The 22,915-nt window shown below is 40.4% G+C and overlaps 1 protein-coding gene across 1 annotated transcript in view; it reads left to right on the forward strand.

The window, feature by feature from the left end:
• Iqcb1 (IQ motif containing B1) overlaps positions 1-10,993 on the forward strand; it is a 44,478-nt gene extending 33,485 nt beyond the window's left edge. The window contains exons 12-15 of the mRNA XM_055625257.1: positions 103-251; positions 5,397-5,528; positions 9,477-9,633; positions 10,433-10,993. Of these exons, the coding sequence (XP_055481232.1) occupies positions 103-251; positions 5,397-5,528; positions 9,477-9,633; positions 10,433-10,662 (668 nt within the window). The 3' untranslated portion in view covers positions 10,663-10,993. The remainder of the gene's footprint in view (positions 1-102; positions 252-5,396; positions 5,529-9,476; positions 9,634-10,432) is intronic.
• The last annotated feature ends 11,922 nt before the right edge of the window (positions 10,994-22,915 follow it).

Genomic DNA, 22,915 nt, shown 5'->3' on the forward strand with positions numbered 1-22,915 from the left:
AATTTTAAAAACTGTAAAATCATTATTACTGCTGTTGTCCTCATTTCAGAATTTGATACAACATAGCTGAGTATGTTATAATAATATCTGTCATCTTTTCAGGTCAAGTGGAGAAGTACAATAGGGAAATTGAAGAGAAATCAGCATTGACTATCCAGAAACATTGGAGAGGGTACAGGGAAAGGAAGAATTTTCGCCAGCAGAGGTCCTCTCTCACTGAGTATAAAGCAGCTGTCACACTTCAAAGAGCAGTGAGTGTGCTGTAGTATACACAGCTCTACATAAGGAGGCAAACAAGGGTTCAGTATTGAGTTTGCTGTTTACTAGATACAAGTCCATGCTCAAGCCACTTAGCTTTTGCCAGCTTGTTTCTTCCTTTGTAAAATAAGAATGTAGGGCTAGAAGTGCAGCTCATTGGTTGAGTACTTTCCTAGCATGTGCACAACCCTAGGCTCAATCCCTAGCAGCATAAATTTAAAAAAATATATTTGTATACATACATATAAATGTATATATTTAGTAATAATAACAATGTTCTTGCCTCTGCTCAAGCTGATTTAGATATTAAATCCTTAGCATCTTGTATGCCTTAGAATCTTGTATGCCATTACACAACCTTGTTATTTATTTTTCTCTCATAGATCTCAACAGGCTTGATGTGAATTTATATTTCTTCTGTCTTTTTTATATAAAAGGATATACATGATGATTCTGAAGTCTGTAAATTGCAAAGTCCTATACAAATGTATCATTTTATTTAATTTTTTTTAAAGTAATCAAGTTAAAGGAGAAGTACTAGCTATAATTAGAACATTATAACTCTTTGTAGAGTGGTACTCTTAAATAGTAGTTTTCTTAGGGATTATGTATAGTAAATAGTTATCTTGGGAAAGCGTAGCACAAAGTTTCATTTTCACTGAGTAACCTTTTCTCTCTAACACCTACTTCTTTTATACATCATTAGGCCTCTAGATTTCAAGTCTTAAAGCATATAGCTTAATCTTTTTTGTAAGTTTTGCTGTTAATTCTCCTTTCTTACAGTGATAAATTTTGAACACTCAATGTGGATTAACATTTATAGAGATGTTGTAATTTATTTTTAAATTATATGTGAGCATGTGTGTCTGCCTCTGTGTGGGTATGTGTACTTGAGTGCCGGTGCCCACTGACACCAGAAGCATCACAGTGCCTGCAGCTAGCGTTTTACATAGTCGTGAGCCATCAGACACAGGTGTTCAGAACTAAACCTAGGGTTTTCTGCAAGAGTTTGCACAGTTACGAGTGCAAACTCTTAACTGCTGAGCTATCTCTCTGTCCCTATGAAGATATTTGTAAATCATTGAAACCAGAAGAATGGAGACTAGGGAAATGTACAGAGTGATTTGTATGTCTCCTCCCTCCCTTATATGTAACAGAGAGTCCTGTACATGAGTTGTACATACACTCCTGATATTCACCCTGAGCTAAGCAGCAACCTGAGGATAGCTCGTGTATATCCAGGTTGGAGATGCTTCTTTTGGGAGAAATTTGCCTTCTTTGTGAAACCTCTACTTAATAGCTGCCTCCTTTTTAAAGTCTTCCAGTGAGACAATTAGGTGGGTCCTTATATAGTTGACTTTCTAACTTGCTTGACTTAAATGAATCTATTTTTGTAAAAGGCTTTCTGAGGTAGTCTACTTTATGTGCATTCCCTAGAGAAGCAATGATCCTTCTGACAAAGTTATTTTGGTTTTCTTACTTTCCACTAACATTCAATGAGAAAGATTAATAATATTTGCTTCACACCTGATCAGTCTAAAGAAGGTATAGAAATTATTGTTAAAATCAGAACAAAAAGAAAAATGGACCAAAGCTAGCAAAATGGAAAGAAAAATATGAGGATTCCTTTTAATGAAGGAAGAAAAAGAAAAGAAAAGTACTACAGAAAATTAGAACAGAGCAGTGGCTATTAAAGGGTACATTTTAGAAAGGTTCATTTTTTAAAGATATACCATAGGTTTTGATTGTTTGGTACAACAGGCAGTTACAGCACATGGCTGTGGAACACTTCATTCACTTGAGTATTTAATACCCACCAGATTTTTAAAATGTAATATTATAAAATATGTATTAAAAATCTCATTAATACGTTCATACTGCCAACAAGTTAGAATACTAATGTTCACATATTGTGTTTTAAGAATTTCTACTGCTGTGATAAAATACCATGACCAAAAGCAACAGAAAGGATTGATTTCATCTTACACTTCCAGGTAATATCACTAAGGGAGGGAAGTCATGGCAGGAACTCTGTAGAGGCAAGAACTAGAGCAGAAGTGATGGAAGAATGCTGCTTACCGGCTTAATGGTTTGCTGAGCCTGCTTTCTCTTAGCTCCCACTAGCCTAGGAGTTGCACCACCCATATCAAGACGATGCATCTTGCATTAATCATCAATCAAGAAAGTGTACTACAGGCTTTCCCACAGTTCAGTCTGGTAGGGGAATTTTTTCAGTTGAGGTTCCTTCTTCCAAAATAACTTTAGCTATGTCAAGGTAACGTGAAAACTAGCTGGCACATATAGTTATGTTTTATATAACTCAGTAGATATAAAGTATTATTTTGTACTTTACAACATTACTACATGAAATGTAAAATAACTGGGATTTGGGATTTGTGTTATATTTTCATTAACATTCTGATTTGTTAAAAAAAGATGAAGACGAACAAAAGAGAAAAGCTGGGCATGGTAGTGTGGCCTCTGAAGCTGAGGCCAGAGAATTCCAAGATCCTTAGGCTTGAAACCATCCTAGATAACACAGCAAGTCCTATTTCAAAGGAAGAAAGTGAGAAAGGGAAATAATTCATCAATTTCATTGAAAGTATACAAAGTAGTAAGGTTATCCTTTAAATTTATCTCTTAGGAATAATTGGTTTTTCAGGTACTTGGCAAAAATGAACAGTAAAATCATTGCCTACCTCATGTTTCTCTTTTGCTTTGTACAGAAGCCTCTCCCTCTTAAGATAGGGTCTCCCTATATAGCCCTGGCTGACCGTGAACTTAAATTCTCCTTTCTCACCCCTCACTGCTAATATGATAGTACACTATCATGCCTAGTTGAAACATTGGTTTTTTATTTTTGTTTTGCTTTTTTAGTTGTTAAAAGTAGAAAGAAAAAAATCCAAAATGAAATATAGTCACTTATATCTATAATCCAGGCACTTAAGAGATTGAATCAGGACCTTATAATCAGGGTCAACCGAGACTACATAGCAAGTTCCAGGACATAGCAAGACATGCCCTGCAAATAAAGGAACACTGAAAATACAACAATAATTAGACATTTTTATTTGAGTAGACAAATTAAGAGTTTCTGATAGTATTGCAATGTTAGAACTAAATTTGAATTTAGCTGCCCATTCTATTTGAATGTTTTTAGATATTTCCTTGCTGCTTTAAAAAGCAGCAGCAGCCGCCCAAAAAGAAAGTAGTAATTGGTCTCTAGAACCAGAATGGTGGTTTGATTATAGAATACTAATACACAGTGTTCTACCTCTGAGGTACATCCTGAGCATTAAGTTCTCTATTTCTATCAAGCAACTTTCCTCATATTCAATGACATTTGCTTTTGTCTGATATGGCTGAGCACTAAAAGTTTGATTAGAAGTTCTGAGCTGCTGTAGAGGGCTCATCTACTGTGCACTTCAACACAGGGCTAATGAAGCATGTTTTGTTTGGATACTTCAATGTTAGTAAACTTTGACTTTATTGATTGGCTATTCATATTTCATAAAGAAAATGCTTCCACTCTACTATTTGCGGTTATAAGCTTAAAGTCTGAGAAGACAGGTGTTTGGGTGGATGTTTTGAGTATTAAAATGTCCCTTAACACTCATTTTTAGTATGGTGCTTGACCCCACAAAATAGAGACTCTTTACTTTTCAGTGTTCTGTTTGGAGAAACTCTTACCCATCCTTCTCTCTGATTGGCTGTGGCTTGCCAATCAGTGCCTTTAAAACAGTATATAATATTGATAAAAATAAAATCATGGGAGAAAAGTGAAGAATTGCAAAGAATAATTTCATATTTATACCAAAATTAGATGTCTATTATTAAAGATTTGAGAAATAACATTCAGAAAACTTTCTTTGATCAGTAGTCTCATATCTTAAAGTTTTAAAATATTTTATCATTACCAAGCCTATTTTTATAAATATTATCTTTTTATATTTGTAAGACATGTAAAATTGGGGACCTTAGTTTTTTAGAGTCCTACGGAACCAGTAGTTTGCCCAGAATATTAATAGAGTTTATAAGAAATGAGGATTGAGACTAGAACTTAATGGTTATTTCCTTTTATATACTCATTTCTTACTGCAGAAATAAATATGAGTGCTTCTATGAACTCACAGGGGCTATGGCAGTACTCATGGTACCTAGACAGGTTAAAGCCAGATGAGGTCCCAGAACTGAGAGTAGAAAATTAACATGGGCACCATCCCTAACCAAGGAACTAGTTGGAATTGATATCTGCTGGTAAAGGGAAACTCAGTTTGTTCCAAAAGAGTGTCCCTGGGTATATTAACCATGCTCCAGGACAAACCCCATGCCCAGGAGTAGCTGGCCAATACAAATTGTTTCTGTTTATTTGTGTGTGTATATGGGGGGGGGGCTCTGTTTACTTACTTATTGTTTTGTCTTACTGGATTTTTATCTGGGTTTTCTTTTTTTAAGAAAGAATGAGAACAGTATATAGGTAGGGAGCTGGAGAGAATGTAGGAGGTGGAAGCAGGAGGACCAGAAAGGTTCATCTTTGGCTACATTGTTACTTCAAGGCTTGCCTAACCTATGTGATGCCTGGCAAACCAAAACCAAAAGTAATAGTAATATTTAGGTAGATCCTTAAAAACCAATTAGAGTGGAACAGTATACAGACAGTCCTACCCTACATGATGAGAAAGTGATGTGTGCTTAGTAGAAACCAGACTGTGATGGTAGAAGTACTAACCATAATTGCAACTTATCAGTATTTTCAACTTAAAATGAATTTATTGGGAAATAGCTTTTTTAGAAGTAGGGGTGATCTTTCAGTTAAAAAGTCACTATATTGCTGGGCGGTGATGGTGCACAGCTTTGATCCCAGCACTTGGGAGGCAGGGGCAGGTGGATCTCTGAGGTCGAGGCCAGCCTGGTTTACAGAGTGAGTTCCAGGACACATAGAAACCCTGTCTTGAAAACAAAACAAGACAAAAAAAAAAAAAAAAAATCAGTCACTATATTTCTTTACTTTGTCACAGTCTCATTCCCTTCTTCATACGTACTCAGTTATCTAATGCAACAGTAGGAATACTAACATAAATTGCAAACTATTAAAGGGAACAGAATCAAAAGCTTTCTTTTCTCCCTACCTTACTCAGGTTCTTACATTCCTAGCAAAGTGCCGTAAGAAAAAGAAACTATTTGCCCCTTGGCACGGACTTGAAGAACTCACTGATACACGCAGAGCTGAACTAAAACAACAAGTGGATGACTATGTCAAAAGACGTTCGGTATGTAGGTTTCTGTGCTGAAGTACACATTACATTAATCCATTGCATGGTAGTGTTCCATATGTATGTTAACATTTAATGTTCAATGCAAGTTCAATGGAGTGAGTAGACTTTACAGGATCCAATTCAGTTTGTGGTAAATGGGGACCTGACTTAAAATCAGTTATTTCCTGTACTATGTCAGCAAAACTTACATATTGCTTCTTTTATAATAGTACAGTAAAATTGTGTTTTAACTTTTATAATAGGAATGTTAGTTGTCAATCAGTGAATATTCATTCTTACATTCATATGCTCAAACACATGCATAAGATCTTATATTTACTAGTCTGTTAATAAACCTCCAAGACCTAGTAAGACAGATCTTCCAAGGAAGACATACAGGTAACAAACACATGAAAGGTACATCAACACTCATTAGAGGAAATGCAAATTAAAATCACAATAAGGTACTCCACAGCCGTTAATAGCTAGATTTTTTTTTTTTCCAAGACAGGGTTTCTCTCTGTACCCCTGGTTGTCTGGGAACTCATTCTGTAGATCAGGCTCCCTAGAACTCACAGAGATCCATCTGCCTCTGCCTACAGGGTGCTGAGATTAAAGGCACGTGCCACCACTGCCTTGCTAAAATGGCTAGATCTTAAAAGATTAAAACTCTTTAAGTGTGGTGCCTGCTTTTAATCCTAGCACTCAGGAGGCAGAGTAGATGGATATCTGAGTTCAAGGCCAGCCTAGTCTACTGATACAGCTAAAGAAACTCCATTTTATGCTAGGCATCCATCTTAGTACCCCCAGCTGCTTGTCTCTGACTCCAGTCCCTGGAAGATAAGTTCCTAGTAGCTTCAGTTCAGTGACCCCACACACACCCAAAATGTACAGCCGTGACTACCTACTTGTTATGACTGCTTCTTTGCTTCTGTAACTTGCTTATGCAGATACCTAAATACTGTTTTGAGTTTCTATAAATATTTAACCTGGCAGAACAGAACAGTTTTGACTTGCTTGAAGGTCTTTGTGTGGTGTTTCCTTTTTAAAAGTCCTTCCCCATACTCTTCTTCCTTGGCAATCTCAAATTTGGGTCAGAGATTATTCATTCTGCTATCAGCTAATCAATTTTTAAAAATTACTCTATGTATTGGCAAGCAAATAGAAGAAATGTGATTGCTCACATTCTCATAAGAATATAAAAATAATTTGGTAGTTTCCTAAACATATATGCATCACGCTGGAATGATGGTTTGGAGGTTAAGAATGCTTTCTGCCCTTTCAGTGGAACCCAGTTAGGGTCCCAACACATGCTGGGTAGGATATGGAGATAGGGAAATCCTCCTTCATTGCTGGTGGGAATGTAAACTTATACAACCACTTTGGAAATCAATCTGGCACTTTCTCAGACAGTTAGGAATAGCGCATCCTCAAGATCCAGCTATACCACTGCTAGGCATATACCCAAAAGATGCTCAAGTACACAGTAAGGACATTTGCTCAGCCATGTTTGTAGCAGCTTTATTTATACTAGCCAGAAGCTGGAAATAACTCAGATGCCCCTCAATTGAGGAATGGATACAGAAATTGTGGTATGTCTACACAATGGAATATAACTCAGCAATAAAAAACAAGGAAATGATGAAATTTGCAGGTAAATGGTAGGAACTGGAAAAGATCATCCTGAGTGAGCTATCCCAGAAGCAGAAAGACACACAGGATATATACTCACTCATAAGTGGATATTAGACATATAATATTGGATAGCCCTATTAAAAGCTGTACACCTAAAGAAACTAATCAAGAAGGAGGACTCTGGCTAAATGCTCAATCCCCATTCAGAAAGGCAAAGAGGATGGACATCAGAAGAAGGAGAAAACAGGGAACAGGACAGGAGCCTGCCACAGAGGGCCTCTGAAAGGCTCTACCCTGCAGGGTATCAAAGCAGATGCTGAGACTTATGGCCAACCTTTTGCAGAGTGCAGGGAATCTTATGAAATAAGTGGGAAATAGTAAGACCTAGAGAAGACAGGAGCTCCACAAGGAGAGCAATAGAATCAAAAAATCTGAGCACAGGGGTCTTTTCTGAGATTGATACTCCGACCAAGGCCCCCTGTATAGATGTAGTCCATGGCAGTTCAGTATCCAAGTAGGTTCCATTGTAATGGGAACAGGGACTGTCTCTTGGCATGAACTGATTGGCCTGTTCTTTGATCACCTCCCCCTGAAGGGGGAGCAGCCTTACCAGGCCACGGAGGAAGACAATGCAGCCACTCCTGATGAGACCCCTTAGACTAGGATCAGAAGGAAGGAGAGGGGGACCTCCCCTATCAATGGACTTGGGGAGGGGCATCCGTGGAAAAGGTGGAAAGAGGGTGGGATTAGGAGGGGAGGAGGGAGGGGTCTACAGGGGGATACAAAGTAAATAAAGTGAAATTAATAAAAATTAAAATAAAATATTTTAAAAAACTGTGAGCTGGTTAGTAGTCCTACAGTGTCCTCTGTAGGTCCAACTGTTGTTGGACCTCTGTGGATACAAAAATTTAAAGGTGCTCACGTTCCTCTTATCAAATGGTATATGTTCCATGTAATCTATGTATATCCTTGTGTATACTCTAAACCACCTCTAGATTACTTACATTCCCTAATCCAAGGTAATGACTGTTTTAATTGTTGTTTGACTGTACCTTTTAGGAAATTTTGTGCATGTTTGAATTTAGCTTATATGAATATTTTCTGGTACTTTGATTCTTTAGTTGAATATGAGTGTAGATTTTATACACATGGAAGGATGGTTGTAATTCTGATGAATACTGAGTTTGTTGTTTTTGAAGTGTTGCTTTGGCCAGATTCTAGTACACTGTGAGAAGATCTGTGGCTGAAATGGAAGTCATTAACTGGAACATAACTACATCAGCATTTGATAAAGCTGTGGTGTTATCAGCTAAATGGCTAAGATTATTTCATTTCTACCCGAGTTAGTCACTAATTTCCCCTTTAAGTTCCGTGAGTAGCATAAAGGATAGGGTCTTTTAGCTGATTTTGTCCCTTGTTCTGTGAAACCAGAACCAGTTATAACACTGTGATATAGATGCATTTGGAGTAGGGATGAAATCAGAAATAAAATACTATTTCAAATGAGGCCCAAAACAAAAGGAGTTGGCTCTTCTCCTCTTCTAGACTAGTGACTTAACTAAACCATTTATAATTTTCATGGTGGTCTTCTAATCTCAGGCTCTCATTACTTATCATATCTTTGAAGAAATGTTGTGTAGAAGCATACCAAAAAAAAAAAAAAAAAAAAAAAAACAACAACAATAAAAAACTTGGGCCTAGAGAGATAGCTCAGTGCTTTAGAACATTTGTCGCTCTTGTGGAGGTTCCAGGTTCAGTTCCTAGCACTAACCTGGCGACTCACAACTATCTATAACTCCAGTTCCAAAGGATCTGACACTCTTTTCCAGCCTCTCAAGATACACATGTGGTGCACATTCATACATGCTGGTAAAGCTCATACATACAAAATAAAAGCTAAAAAATAATTTAAAAAGAGGAACTTGCCCACCTACATTGTTTTATAAAATTGGGATATAGGAAATTGTTACTGTTTAAATTCTGATTGTTTTGAATGGCTTCTTTTTTGTTATGGGTTTGTTTGCTTGCTTCTAGGTTTTTTTTGTTGTTTTTGTTTTGTTTGAGACAAGGTGTCACTATATAACCCAGACTGGCCCTGTACTCATGATTGTCCTGCCTCTGTTGAGATTACAGGCATGACTACACCCAACTAAAGCTATTTTTAAAGACAGTTTAATACTTGCACCAGAGTGTAAGGTAAGTAAGAGCTGTAAGATTTTATTGCTAAAATAAGAGATGACTAAGAATTCTAGAAACTCTACTGTGGTGGTTAGGTGAAGCATATTTTGATATATATGTTATGACAAGCTTTCTGTCATGTGTTTTCAGGGCTCTCAGATGTCAGATGTGGCCAGCAGAGAGCTCCATGCACAAGCACAAGAACGACTTCAGCATTATTTTATGGGAAGGGCCATAGAAGAAAGAGCCGAGCAACACAGAGAAGCTCTGATGGCTCAGATCAACACCAATATTGAACAGTTGATAAGTATGCTCTGCCTCTATTTTTGTTTCATGAAAGGAATACCCCATGCAAGAGATGTGGCATCCAAAATCTTTACAAGGAAAATGTTACTAAAAGTCTTATCCTGGCCCTCAGGAAATCTTACATCGTCCAGTTTTCAATGATAAAGGCTATGGAGCTTCTATTTGTGTTTGTTATCAATTCAAATAGTTCAACTCCAGAAAAATTACTAATTCCAAAGATGATGTGTCCTTCTAGCCACATTCCACCCAAAGCCTTTTTAAAGTTTTTCATATTTTAGAAGTAGATGGTGACAGTAGTACAGTGAAAAATGCACTTGTACAATATAACTTTTAATGAAATGCTTTCACCAAAGTTTCTGTCTCTAAGCTATCTAACACAGTTTATTGTCTTTTATTCTTTTAAGCCTGAAAGCTGCCAGGGAATTGGGGTTGTTGACACTCAACAACTGCAACAAGTTTTTTATTGTTTTGGTTTAGTTTGGTTTTTTTGAGACAGGGTTTCTCTGTGTAGCCCTGGCTGTCCTGGACTCACTTTGTAGACCAGGCTGGCCTCAAACTCACAGAGATCCACCTGTCTCTACCTCCTGAGTGCTGGGTTTAAAGGCATATGTCACAGCACTGGACTCATAACTGTAACTTTTGACTAAACAAGAAACTTACCTTTATAGTTAAGCAGTGACAGCACATTCAGAGTCAGAACTCTACCCTGTCCTGACTGTAGTTGGGCTCCAGCTTTGCTATTTCCAAGTTGCTGTTTGCCTCATACTTCTGCTAACCAGTTTACTTTCTGTTTGTTGCAGAGGCACCAAGTCTGAAGGAGGCAGAAGAAAAGGAACCTGAAAACTTCCTAAGTAGATCGAGGCCTGTGGCAGCCAAGGCCAAACAGGCCCATCTCACCACCCTGAAGCACATTCAAGCACCCTGGTGGAAGAAGCTTGGAGAAGAACCAGGTGATGAGATTGATGTTCCAAAGGATGAGCTTAGTATAGAATTAGGAACTTTATTTATTGGTGGAATCAAACCCCCCTAGAGAGTTACCATGAAAACTGGCAATCTTAAATTTTAGGAGATTGTTAGTTTTGTCCCTGGCATGCTGGAAGACTAGGGCTATGCCAGTGACTCTCTAAAGGATCTTCATGCGACACTTGAAAGCAAAAAGCAGAACATTGCCTACCTCACTCTCAGTTCTTTCCCTTTCTCTATACCCTGTCTCTAGTCACAATTGTGGGCTTTTATTGTGAGAACTCAGTGTGAAATTCTATTGTTGACATGAAATATGGAACTTCTTTCATTTTCTAACTGAAGGTTGTTTCGTTGTTGTTGTTGTTGTTAGTTTTAATAAATATTGTGTTTCTGAAAAACTTGTCAGGAATCTTTCAAGTTTTATAGTAGTTTTTTTAAAAAATGAAAATCCCAACTGTTTTGCCAATAAAGACTCAGGCGCTAGATGCTGCGGTGAAAACCTGCTAGCTCAGAGAGGCAAACAAAGCACTCAGCTGACCTTCCTTCTCAGTTCAGGTCTGGATGGAAAAAAAAAAAAAAGGCAAAAGGCTCACTAGCTCAGCTGACAGTGCAGGAGCAAAAGGCCCAAAAACCCAAGGCCAAAGGCTTCCTAGCTCAGAGCCCAAAAAGCCAGAGTTTGTGCTAAAAACCTTTTCTATTTCTCCATGCTGTCATAACTACCCCTCAACTCAAAATCCCTCCTACTTTTTAATCCCTGTCAGCTGGTTGCTTGCTCTGTCTCTTAGGTTAACTTTATTAAAGCCTGTATACAGAAAGCTTTGGATTAAAGGTATGTACAGGGCTGGGTGAACCACACCATAATCACAGGTTTACAAGAAACAGAGTTCTCAACCACACCAAACAAGATCAGGGTTTTACAGTTCACAATTTTGGAGTTCACAATGGGATCAAATATCCTGAAACATTTTACATGTGTTATTCAGAGTTTCCATTATTATTACTATTGTCATTATTACATACATGTATATATGCTGTAGTATATATATATATACAACATATAATGTAATAATATTGGGAGTTTTTTGAGACTGGGTTTCTTTGTGTAGCCTTAGTTGTCTTGGAACTCTGTAGAGCAGGCTGGTCTTGCATTCAGGAGATCCACCTACCTGCCTTTGCCTCAAGAGTGCTGGGACTAAGGGCATGTGCTACCTCACCATCACCACCACAGAAACTACCTTTATGTTTTTGATCATGACAAAGTTTAGACAAAGGGGGCTGGAGAAATGGCTTAGCAATTAATAGCACTGTCTGCTCTTTCAGAGGTCCTGAGTTCAATTCCCAAAAACCACATGGTGGCTCACAAACATCTACACTAGGATCTGATGTCCTCTTCTGGCATGTAGATGTACATGCAGGTAGAGCACTCATAAATAAAATAAACACATCTTTAAGAAAAAAAACAAAGTTTAGAAAAAAGAAGTGGCCAATTAAAGGACGTTTCCTTGTCTGGAAAACAGGTTATAGTTTTTATATTGTAGGAAAAATCGTCCCTTTTTTTAAAGAAAAGGTCTCACTGTGTAGTGCTAGGTGGCCTGGAATTCAATAGACCAAACAGAGAGGTCTACATGCTTCTTAGCAGTGCAGGTATTTGAGGCACATGCTACCATGTCTGGCCATTGGATTTGTGTATTCCCTTTTAGAAATGATGCAATGGAAAACACATTCAATTACTGTTTTTTATTTTTCTTTGAATGTAAGTGTGTATTTGCAGAGCTTGAGTTAAAGGCAGCTGTGAGGCACCAGACATTGGTACTGGAACCCAACAGGTCTTCTACAAGAGCAAGTATTCTTAACTACTGAGCCATCTCCCCAGCCCTCAAATACTGCTTTTCAATGAAATAGCATTTAATTAGCCATTTTTTTCCTAACCTATAAGTGATTCATTGGTACAGATTATACTTGTGGTAAATATGGTATACACTTTTCTTACACATATGAAATACATGCAGTGTATATAACAAATATTTGAGTAAATGTTAAGTGGAAGATATATATATGGAAGACACAAAGGGTGTAGGAAAGTTTTGGGATGTCTATTTGGCATAGAAGATAAGGGAGGGCCTTGAGAAAACTGTTAAGGGGAGAGAGAATGGGTAACAGTCACTCAGAAGAGAGACATTTCTTTTTTTACAACTTTGTTTTGACAGTTTGTACATATATGAAATACATTTTTGATCAGGAATACTCTTATCTCCCTCTCAGTTCCTCTAGAGAAGTCTCCCAGCAACCCCCTCTATATTCATGTCTTAAAAAATAATAACACATCCAGTTTAATTAGGGTTGCTTGCATGTGCATACATCAGGGATTATTTACTGAAGAGTAAATGGGCAATTTCCTAGAGGTGACATAATTGAAAAACAAAAGCAAAAAACCTCCCTTTCTTAACAGGCATTAACTGCCAGTATCTAGGAGTGGGGCCTCATGTGCCCCTCCATCCATGCAGGGATATTGGCAGGCTTCATTTTATGCAATCTTATGCACGTTACCAAAGCTACTGGTTAACTCCTGAGTGCAACAGCCATGTCATGTCCTGAGGGCAACATTTCAAGGCACTCCACCCTTTCTTCCTTCTCTTCTGTGATGTATTCTAAGCCATGAGGGTGGGAAGTGACACAGATGTCCTCCTCAAGACTACTTGATGGTCCCTTATTTTTAGTCCTTTGACTAGTTAAGAATTTCTGTATTCACCTTTGGTCAAAAGAAGCATCACTAATCAAGGCAATGTGAACACCTGCCCATTCAGCAAAACAGTAGTAAGTTCCTTCTTAGTGTCATTAACCTTTGGGCTTTTGGACAGATTAGCAGATATGAACTACCTTTTCTAGAGCATGCCTGAAATCCAACCAGAAAGGAGTTGGCAACCCCCAAAACATGCCATTATTGTGTGGCTGGCCAGTATTGTAGAATGCAGGGTCCACTGTTGTTGGTCCTTCTCTCAAGGGTGTAGCCCATGGGTGAGGATGGGGTCCGGGCCAAAGGGGTGAGAGATGTAGTCATCACGCAGACACTGAGGTAAAGGAGCCACCTGGCTTGACTAATTAAGACCCTCTGCTGTCTTTTTCTTTAGAGGATCTTGTGACCAGCAGTCACAGGGAGTTAAACTGCATATAAACTGTATATATAGAATTAAACTGTATATATAGAAAGCCTCAAATAGCAAGACTACCAGCCTAGAAGTTCAAGAGTTAAAGTGTATATAGAGAATAGCAAGGCTAACAGTCTGAAAGATGAAGCGTTAAAGTACAGAAGCTCCAGCCATCAGCTAGCTATCGCCCATGCTGAGACCACCTTGGTTCACCCCGTGTGCTGGAGCTGGTCTCCAGCATTCCTCCACATATCTCTAACCCTGAACCTAAAGCTTCTCCACCCCTACTATTCCTTCTCTAATATTACATGCAGCAGGGTAGAACACTTTCAGCCTCAGCTTTTCCTCACTATACTTTTAATTGGGGAAATGGTCATCCTTTAATTATCATTGTGTGAGTATGATGTGTATATATGACTTCCACAGCACACGTGGAGGGCAGAGGACAACTTTGTTTTTTCCCTTTCACCTTGACTTAGATTCCAGGATTGGTTCAAATTCAGATCACATTTATATGGGAAAAGGTTTACCTCTGAAACCATTTCATGGGCCCATCTCATGGTCATTCTTCTGAGAGACATCTGAGTGATGCAAACTTCGGTGGTTTCAGAATAACATCCAAATATCAAATACAACTTTATATAGGCAACATGCCCCTTGCCTCTCAGTTCATGTAACCATCGTCCGTTATCTCAGGCGGTCCACACATGATGCTGCCTCTACCCCCACTACTATTTACTTTCATTTTCTTTGTCAGTTCCTAATTATTTGCTTTTGAGAGCGACACAGAGACACAAACCGACTCACTCAGCAGTCCTGGCTGACTTGGAATGGCCATCCACAGACCAAAATGGTTTCAAACTCTGAGATCTGCCTGCCTCTGTCTCCCAAGTGTTGAGATTAAAGACTTGCTGGGATTAAAGTAATATGCATCACACCTGGAAAATTCCTCATTTTTTTTTTTTTTTACTCCCTCAACCTCTCAGAACCAATGTGCTGCAGTTGTTGAATTGCATCTTAAATCATCTCTACTCCATTTCTGAAGGAGCTTTAAAAAGCTCACCTCAGCTCTCATCTTTCCACATTTCCCTTGTATTTACTGCAATTTTCTGTGAATGACCAGTCTAGATCCCTCCAAGAGAAGGTGAGGCCACACCTACTAGAAAATTTCCTAACTTCTTCTATAAGGAGATGTCATTATTGCTTCAAGGGACACTGAGTACTATTCTGGGACTTGGGATACAACTAAGATCAAAAGAGAAAAAAACCTCAGGATTTCTTATAATTAATAAACTAGTGACAAATCAGTTATGTTAGGTAGTAAAAGACATAGTAAATATAGGATCTACAATGTTAAATGAGAGCTTTTTGGGCCTCAAAAAGATGATCATTAGGATGAGATTCCAGATACAGTGGGCTGAATGCTTGGTGTTCCATGAGCTTCAGTAATTCCTACTAACATTCTTTTGAAGAATGTCTGAATCATTAGGAATTGGCTGGGTTTCTGCCCCCTCCGCCCCCCTTTAGGGTGAAGGAGCGCTTGACGAGTCTCTTTTTGGGCTCCTCACTGACTCATCAAAGAGCTTGGGCCCTTAAAATCTCAGTTTGCTTATCCCTGCTGAAACGCCACTTCCTAAGGGACACTTTACAACGTCAGGTTGTAGTCTAAATTGCTTTAAAAAAATGTTACTAAATTGCTGTTTGTCTTTGGCTAGCCATATCTGTGGTTCTCATTTTTTTTTTTTTTTTATCACAAAGTTAAAACGCCATACTAAATCAAGTTTCAGGCTCTACCCCGGGCTGGTTCTCACATACATCCCAACACTAGCAGCTGGTGCCCTAGAATCCAAGTATCCTCAGAAGCCTAGGCCAGAGTCGCTGGCAGGTGAGAAATTCGGGCGCACCGGAACCGAGAACACACATCAAACACCTGATCTTCGCAGACTACCCATCCTCTCCGGCGTTTCCCGGCTTTCTCGGATCTTCTTCCGGGTCACAGCCCAAGCTATGCTTCCGCCCTGCAGCGCCCTTCTCAGATTCCATTGGCTCGGCCTTTGAGGAAGTGGCAGGCTTGAGGGCATTGGTTGGTTTCCGTCGCTGCCGACGCGGTTAGTGACGGACAAGGCGTGCCTGGTCTCCATGGCAACGCCCCGTGCGCAGCTCCGATAGGCCGCCGTCTCGGTTCTCCCCCGGCTTCCGTCCCACTGCGAGTGGTTGAGTCCCAGGGGCGCGTCGGTCGTGGCGCCGCGCTCGGGCTACCCGAGCTGACGTGGCTTAGGCTGGGCAGAGGGGCGGCCGGAGCTGTCCGCCACGGCCACCTGCAGGTGAGTGGGGTCGGCAGGCTCCGCGGGGAGCTCCGCCACGGCCACGGGGACCGGCCGCTCCGCCCCGCCCCTCCGCCGTCAGCCGCCCGGCCGAGGTGGTGGCCCGGTGCCCGCCGCCGGTACGCGGTCCCCCGGGGGGCACACCCCCCCTCCCCCCAGTCTGTCCGCGGCCGGGGAGCCCCGGAGGCGGGCGAGCTGGTCAGCCCTGCGTGCCCGGCCCTGTGCCCGAGCGGCCTGTGGCAGCCAGCCTGGGCACGCAGCCGAGGACGCGGAGGCAGCCTTGCCCCAGCTCTGCGCTCGCTCCGGCCCTCTGCAAACTTAGTGTCCCGGCCGTGGGGGGCGGCACCCGAGCTAGGCACAGGGCAACCGGGGAGCCCGCTAGTGCTGATGGCTTGGGAGGAACGGTGGGACGTGCAGGAGTCAGGGTGTTCAGAGGAAGGGAGAACCTGGAAGGGAGTTCTGGAGGAAAGAAAGAAAAAAAAAAAAAAAAAAAGGTTGGATTGTGTGGAGTGTGTTTGTTGATGCGCAGCAGGAATGCGAACCAGGAGGGAGAGTCCCAGGGCGATGGGGGAAAATATTTGCCTGGTTTATTTAAAGCCCTGCAGTTGGTCCTGGGGGGGAGAGGACAGTTTTCAGAGTGGGATAGACATTTAAAATCATAGATAAACACGTTGAATTTCGGAGATAGTTGGCAGCTCTCCAACCCCTGAAAGTTTCCAGATTTGAGCAAGATGACAGTGGAAGTAGACCCGGGAAAAACTGACAACTCAAAAATTGCAGGGTCTAAAAGTATACCCAAGTGGTAGAGCTCTCGCCTTCAGGAGGCCCTGGGTGGAAGCGCTGTGTATTGATTACACTGTGTTTACTTCTTTACTTCCTTGATCCTGGAAGGACCGTTTGAGGCTTCCTTCTCCACTGCAGTTACGTTTGTTTGACTACTTTAGTAGTTCCTGGACATTTTTAACTGCATACCGTTTTGAGCCTACTCCTCTTACTTGTGTTTATTTAGTTTTACGTTTATTAAATATGTTTTATGTTAATTTGGAAAGTGTACGAATACCTCTGAAAATACACCACATTATAAAATACACAGTAAACGCAAATTAAGAGAATTAAATGAAAAATTAAAAAATCTAGCCCACAAGGTGGGACACTCAGCAGAATTTGAAAATCACATAAAAGATGCTTCCTTGGTTTCTCAAGACGATTGTGGACATTTCTGAGGAGTTCCACGATTTGGGGAGGCGGGGTTTCCATTCTGCTGTAATAAATTCCTTCCTAAAAGTAACCATCTTTAGAAGGTTTTCTTTTTAGCTTTCTGATTGACTTTTTCAGTTCACCTCTCTTTCCCCGCCCCAGCCCACTTGAATTAAAGAGATGTTGCTCCTGCCCTGGTTATAAAATATATCATTAACTTCTCTTGGTTACCTATTAGGAATAAATTATTTGTAAGACATCTCACCGCTGCTCATTACATACGGTCTGTAATTAAAATCCCTGTGATAAAGCAAGCTGCATAAGACTCCTTGATCCCCTTCAGGGCTGGGACTCAAACCCAGAGCCTTATGCGTTACTAAGCTGCACCCACAGCCCTGTAGTACTCTTTCTTATTTTAGATATTTCAGGGTCAGTTATATGTGCTTTGTTGTTGTTTGTTTGTTTGTTTGCTTTGATTTGGGTTTTCTGAGACAGGGTTTCTCTGTGTAGCCCTGGCTGTCCTAGAACTAGCTCTGTAGACCAGGACTCATGGAGATCAGCTGCCTCTGCCTCTAGAGTGCTGGGATCAAAGATGTGCAGCACCAACCGCTGGGTTCAGTTATATGTGCTTTTGATCAAAGGAAATTCAAAACAAAGGGGTATTGTTTAAAGCACAATTCTATCTGCTTACCTCCATCTCCATTCTCTCCAGAAATAAGCATTGTAAATAATTCGTCCCTAAGAAGCATTCTGACTGCCAAAACACATGTGTAACACATACTTTGCCCCATGTGAGTCTTAGTGCCTGAAACACAAAGGGCTCAGAAATAAAGCCTTGTGAGTATTCATATGGGAACAGTATTACAGATCAACGCCATGAAATTTCACTTCATGCACAAAGTATTAAAAATCTTATGTAAAATTGCCTTCAGACCCCGTGTATAAAGTATATATGGAATATAAATGATTTTCGTGTTTAAACTTAGGTCCTGTTCCCAAGATGGTTCTTTATATGTGTACAAATATTTCAAAATCTGAAACCAAGAATCTTGACACAGCACATTCAGTTTATAGTAAGCATTTTCAGATGCACATAAAACACTATCCCGCTCTTTCAGGCAGTTAGACAGATTCCCTTGTAGAAATATAGCAAATACAGTTAGCGATCTTCCCTTGATGGGCATTTAGGTTGTTTCCAGTCACGAGCAGCAAACTGTGCTGTATGGAATCCTTGTACCTGTGTGCACGTCTGTCTGTGTGAGCCTATTGTGGGAAAATTAGAACTTCCTTGAGGGCATACTACTGTGAATCGTCATTTTAGCTTATGTACTGAGAAAAATAAGGCCACCTACATCACAATTAACATGCTGCCCTCCCACACACATCCCTCCTTTCAACCAGGGTGAAGAATGTGGGGCGAGGAAGTTACTAGAAAACAGGATGTCTTTTATGTGTCTCCACCAGCCAAGAAGTTTTGTAGAATTGTATTACTGGACAAATTGCTTAAGTTCTTCATGCCTTGGCTTTCTCATCTTAAAATCGGGGGTATTGATAGTACCTTCTTGTTAGTGTTTTTGGGTAAAGTGAATTAAACAATGAGAATAAACAGGTTTATGTAAAGGCCCGGAGCATTGCTTAATAGGCACTGCTGGGTGGTTACCATTTATTTTTAAATTAATAAAAACCTCTTTTGTATCATGAAATGTTTTAAAATTTTTTCTAATTGTAAAGATATAGCCTAATAGCAAGTGTATTTTTTTCTGGTGGTTGAAGCAACACTGTCCTATTAACTCTTTGATCTGGTTATGGATCACTTTGAAAATTAAATTAAAACCCCTGAGATGCAATGAAAAATGCATGATTTTTGACATGAACTGGAGGAGTGGCTCGGTGATGCTCTGTAGGCATTGATTCAGATTTCAAAGCAAGTGACGCAGAAGTATGTACACACAGGCACACTCTTCTGTTTTTTGATTATTTTGCTCCTATTCCTGTGTATGTTGTACTGTGTTCTCTATGGTTAGGGATGTATCATCTATTTATAATTCCTAGTGAAACACTACACACCAAATACATATTTTTAAAGTAATAATTGTCGATGAACAGTGAAAGCTCTGAGAAAATAAGCTTTTTAAATTTCTTTGTTCCTATTTTATTTTATTTGTATGGCTTTTTATTGCCTGTATGTATGTCTGTGTCCTAAAGGAGGGTGCCAGATCCCCTGGAACTGGAGTTACAGATGGTTGTGAGCAACTATGTGGGTGCTAAGAATCATGCCAGGATTTTCTGAAAGAACAACCTGTGCTCTTAACCACTGAGCCATCCCTCCAGCCCCAGGCTTTTTATTTTAATTCATGGTGCTTCTTCATGGAAGGTTAGGTCTTGTGGCAGGGAAGGTGTGTTGAGCATGGACTTTGAGAGCTTGTTTTTATTTCCCTGTTTTATGGAAGCTTGGCCTTCACATGGAGCACTGTTTTAATCTTCTATCTAGTTTGTGATTCTGGCGCTTGACAAAGTGACAGCAATCACATTTTCTTGTGTGAATTTGTTCTCACAATGTTTTCCTGATTTCTGGTATTACACTCATATTTGCCATTTGTGTTTTGCAATGAGCCTTATAGAGAAGATAATCATCTCGCTCCATTTAGGGTTCATGCCCTTGGATTCCTAGGCTTTGAGCTATACAAAGCTCTCAGCTGTGTGAAAGATGCCTTTCATTCTTTAGTGTCAGTTACAGAGCCCACTCTTGGATCATGGAATCACATTAGTTATCTTTAACTGGTCCTTGTTGGTAGAGGAAATTCAGAACATGGTTGCCCTGGCAAGACATCACAGCCAAAGACCTTTCAGGTCTGTGTGATCCGGCTGGAATACAAACAGGCCTTTAATCCAGGAGGCAAAGACAAACATATCTGAGTTCAAGGCCAGCCTGTTACAGAGCAAGTTTCAGGTAAAGAGAAGCATAGGTCCATGTGTGGTGATACATACCTTTAATCCCAAAGAATGAAGGTAAAGTTAGTTTGCAGAAAGAAGCACCCATGTTTGAAAGTGATGTCTAATTGAGTGACAGAAAATGTGATGATTTAGAGAGAGATTTGACAGAATAGGATGTGCCCAACTTCACAAAAAGAGAGGAAAGAGAAACTACTTAATGGGCAGTGCAGAGAGAAAGGAGGCAGCTTTTACCAGGACAGGTTACAAGTGAAGACCGAAGGAGCCAGAGATGAGAAGGAGCCAGAATATTAGAACAGATTGCTGGAGTTAGTTTGAGGCCAAGCAGAGCATCAGAGGCCGAGAGAGAAGCCCAAATTGAATAAGTCAGCTGGGACAGGACTTTGAGCCAGGACAGCTGAGTTGAACCAGCCATCCCAGAGCTCAGTAAGAACTAGAAAGGTTTATCCTATATTATATGTCTATATGAGTGAGTATATACAGTGTGTGTCTTTCTGCTTCTGGGACAGCTCACTCAGGACCATCCTTTCCAGGTCCCACCATTTACCTGCAAATTTCATGATTTCCTTATTTTTCATTGCTGAGTAATATTTCATTGTGTAGATGTACCACAATTTCTGCATCCATTCTTCAGTTGAGGGGCATCTGGGCTGTTTCCAGCTTCTGGATATAAACCTATTAAAATCTGTACATCTAAAGAAACTAATCAAGAGAGAGGACCCTAACTAAAATGCTCAATCCCCATCCCGAAAGGCAAAGAGGATGGACACCAGAAGAAGAAAACAGGAAACAAGTTAGGGACCTGCCACAGAGGGCCTCTGAAAGGCTCTGCCCTGCAGACTATCAGAGCACATGCTGAGACTCATGGCCAACTGTTGGGCAGAGTACATGGAATCTTATGTAAGAAGTGGGAAATAGTAAGATCAGGAGAGGACAGGAACTCCACAAGGAGAGCAACAGAACCAGAAAATTTGAACACAGGGGTCTTCCCAGATATTCATATTCCAACCAAGTACCATGCATGGAGATGACCTAGAATCCCTGCACAGATGTAGCCCATGGCAGTTTAGTGTCCAAGTGGGTTCCATAGTAATGGGAAGAGGGACTGCCTCTGACATAATCTGATTGGCCTGCTCTTTGATCACCTCCCCCTGAGGGGGGAGCGCCTTATGAGGCCACAGAAGATGACAATGCAGCCACTCCTGATGAGAACTGATAGACTAAGATCAGAAGGAAGGAGAGGAGGACCTCCCCTATCAGTAGACTTGGGGAGGGGCATGCATGAAGAAGGGGGAGGGAGAGTGGGATTAGGAGGGAAGGAGGGAAGGGCTTATGGGGGGATACAAAGTGAATAAAGTGTAATTAATAAAAGTTAAATTTAAAAAAACATCAAAAAAAAAAAACTAGAAAGGGTGAGTTTATTAAGCCATAAGTCTCAGAGGTTGAAAACATTCTAGGCCTAAGTTAGATTGTATGGAAAGTAGAAGCTCCTAGGACTAGGCCTAGGTTAGCAGAAGGAGGCAGTAATCCTCTGAGACAACAATTGAAATAGGCAAGTAAAGTTTCTTTTGCACTTGTTATTCTTCATCCTGAGGTGGGGGAACTGACATTGACTTAGGAGTATAATATGGTGACGCTGCTGCTTGCTGAGCCAGAAGGCTGTTACTCAGCCCCGTATCGGTGCCTTCTCTGCCATGCCATCCCATTTGCATCAACCTCTAGATTTTTTTTTCAGTCAGTCCATCTTATTTTCTTTAACGGTAATGTGTAAAGTATTTAAGGATGAGGGCTTTGAGTATGTTCACATGTGCTGCACCCTGATAATGGTTTCTCTGAAGAAGTTATGGCTTAAAAGCAGATGAGCAATCCTATGCCTGAGATTGCAGCATTTTCCTCCTTAATCCTAAAAGAAGTCCTACCACAGTCCAAGTTACTTAGAGAAGTAAGCGTAGGTGTGACACGCAGGCCTGCAATAGAGGAGAGCTGGGGACTGGTTGAGGAATCTGAGCCAAAAGTGAAGGAAAGCAGCCAGCTAGGTAAGTGTTTATAGGTCAGGGTGTGTACCTTATGAGTGTTAATTAGCCTGAGTTTATTACTACCTACCTTATGCCTGAATCCCAACATCATGGGCCATATGGACTATACAGATACCAATAAAAGCTTTCTTATGGATGCCTCTAAACAATTATTTAACCATTTCTGTTAATTTTTCTTTTTTTTAAAAAAAAACCCACTTATTATAAAACAAAACACAGATGAAGAAAACCACACTATAAAACATATATAGTTTCAGCCAGATGTGTTGGTACCCAACTTTAACCACTACACCTTTAATCCTAGCACTCAGAGGCAGAGGCAGGTGGATCTTGGTGAGTTCGAGGCCAGCCTGGTCTACAAAGTGAGTACAGGACAGCCAAAAAGCTACACAGAAAAACCCTGTCTCGAAAACCCGTCACTCTTGCCTTGTATCTTCTCTGTCCCAACACTGAGTAACCTGCCACTTCTTCAAGCAGGAGCCTTTTATATACTTGTGTGTTTGATTGGCTTAACTTTTGTTAAAGAATTTGAATCTTTTGTAATGACCATGTGGAATATTGGCCTATAGTAAGTTGGCGTCTCTCACATCTTTTTTTCTTCATATTGCTGTATTGCTGCCCCTGTGAAGTGAGTTGCAAAGGCTGCCTCCCATCTTCCGAAAATG

This window comes from Psammomys obesus, unplaced genomic scaffold, assembly GCF_907164565.1.
Source record: "Psammomys obesus unplaced genomic scaffold, mPsaObe1.curated_primary_1811, whole genome shotgun sequence".
Lineage (NCBI taxonomy): Eukaryota > Metazoa > Chordata > Mammalia > Rodentia > Muridae > Psammomys > Psammomys obesus.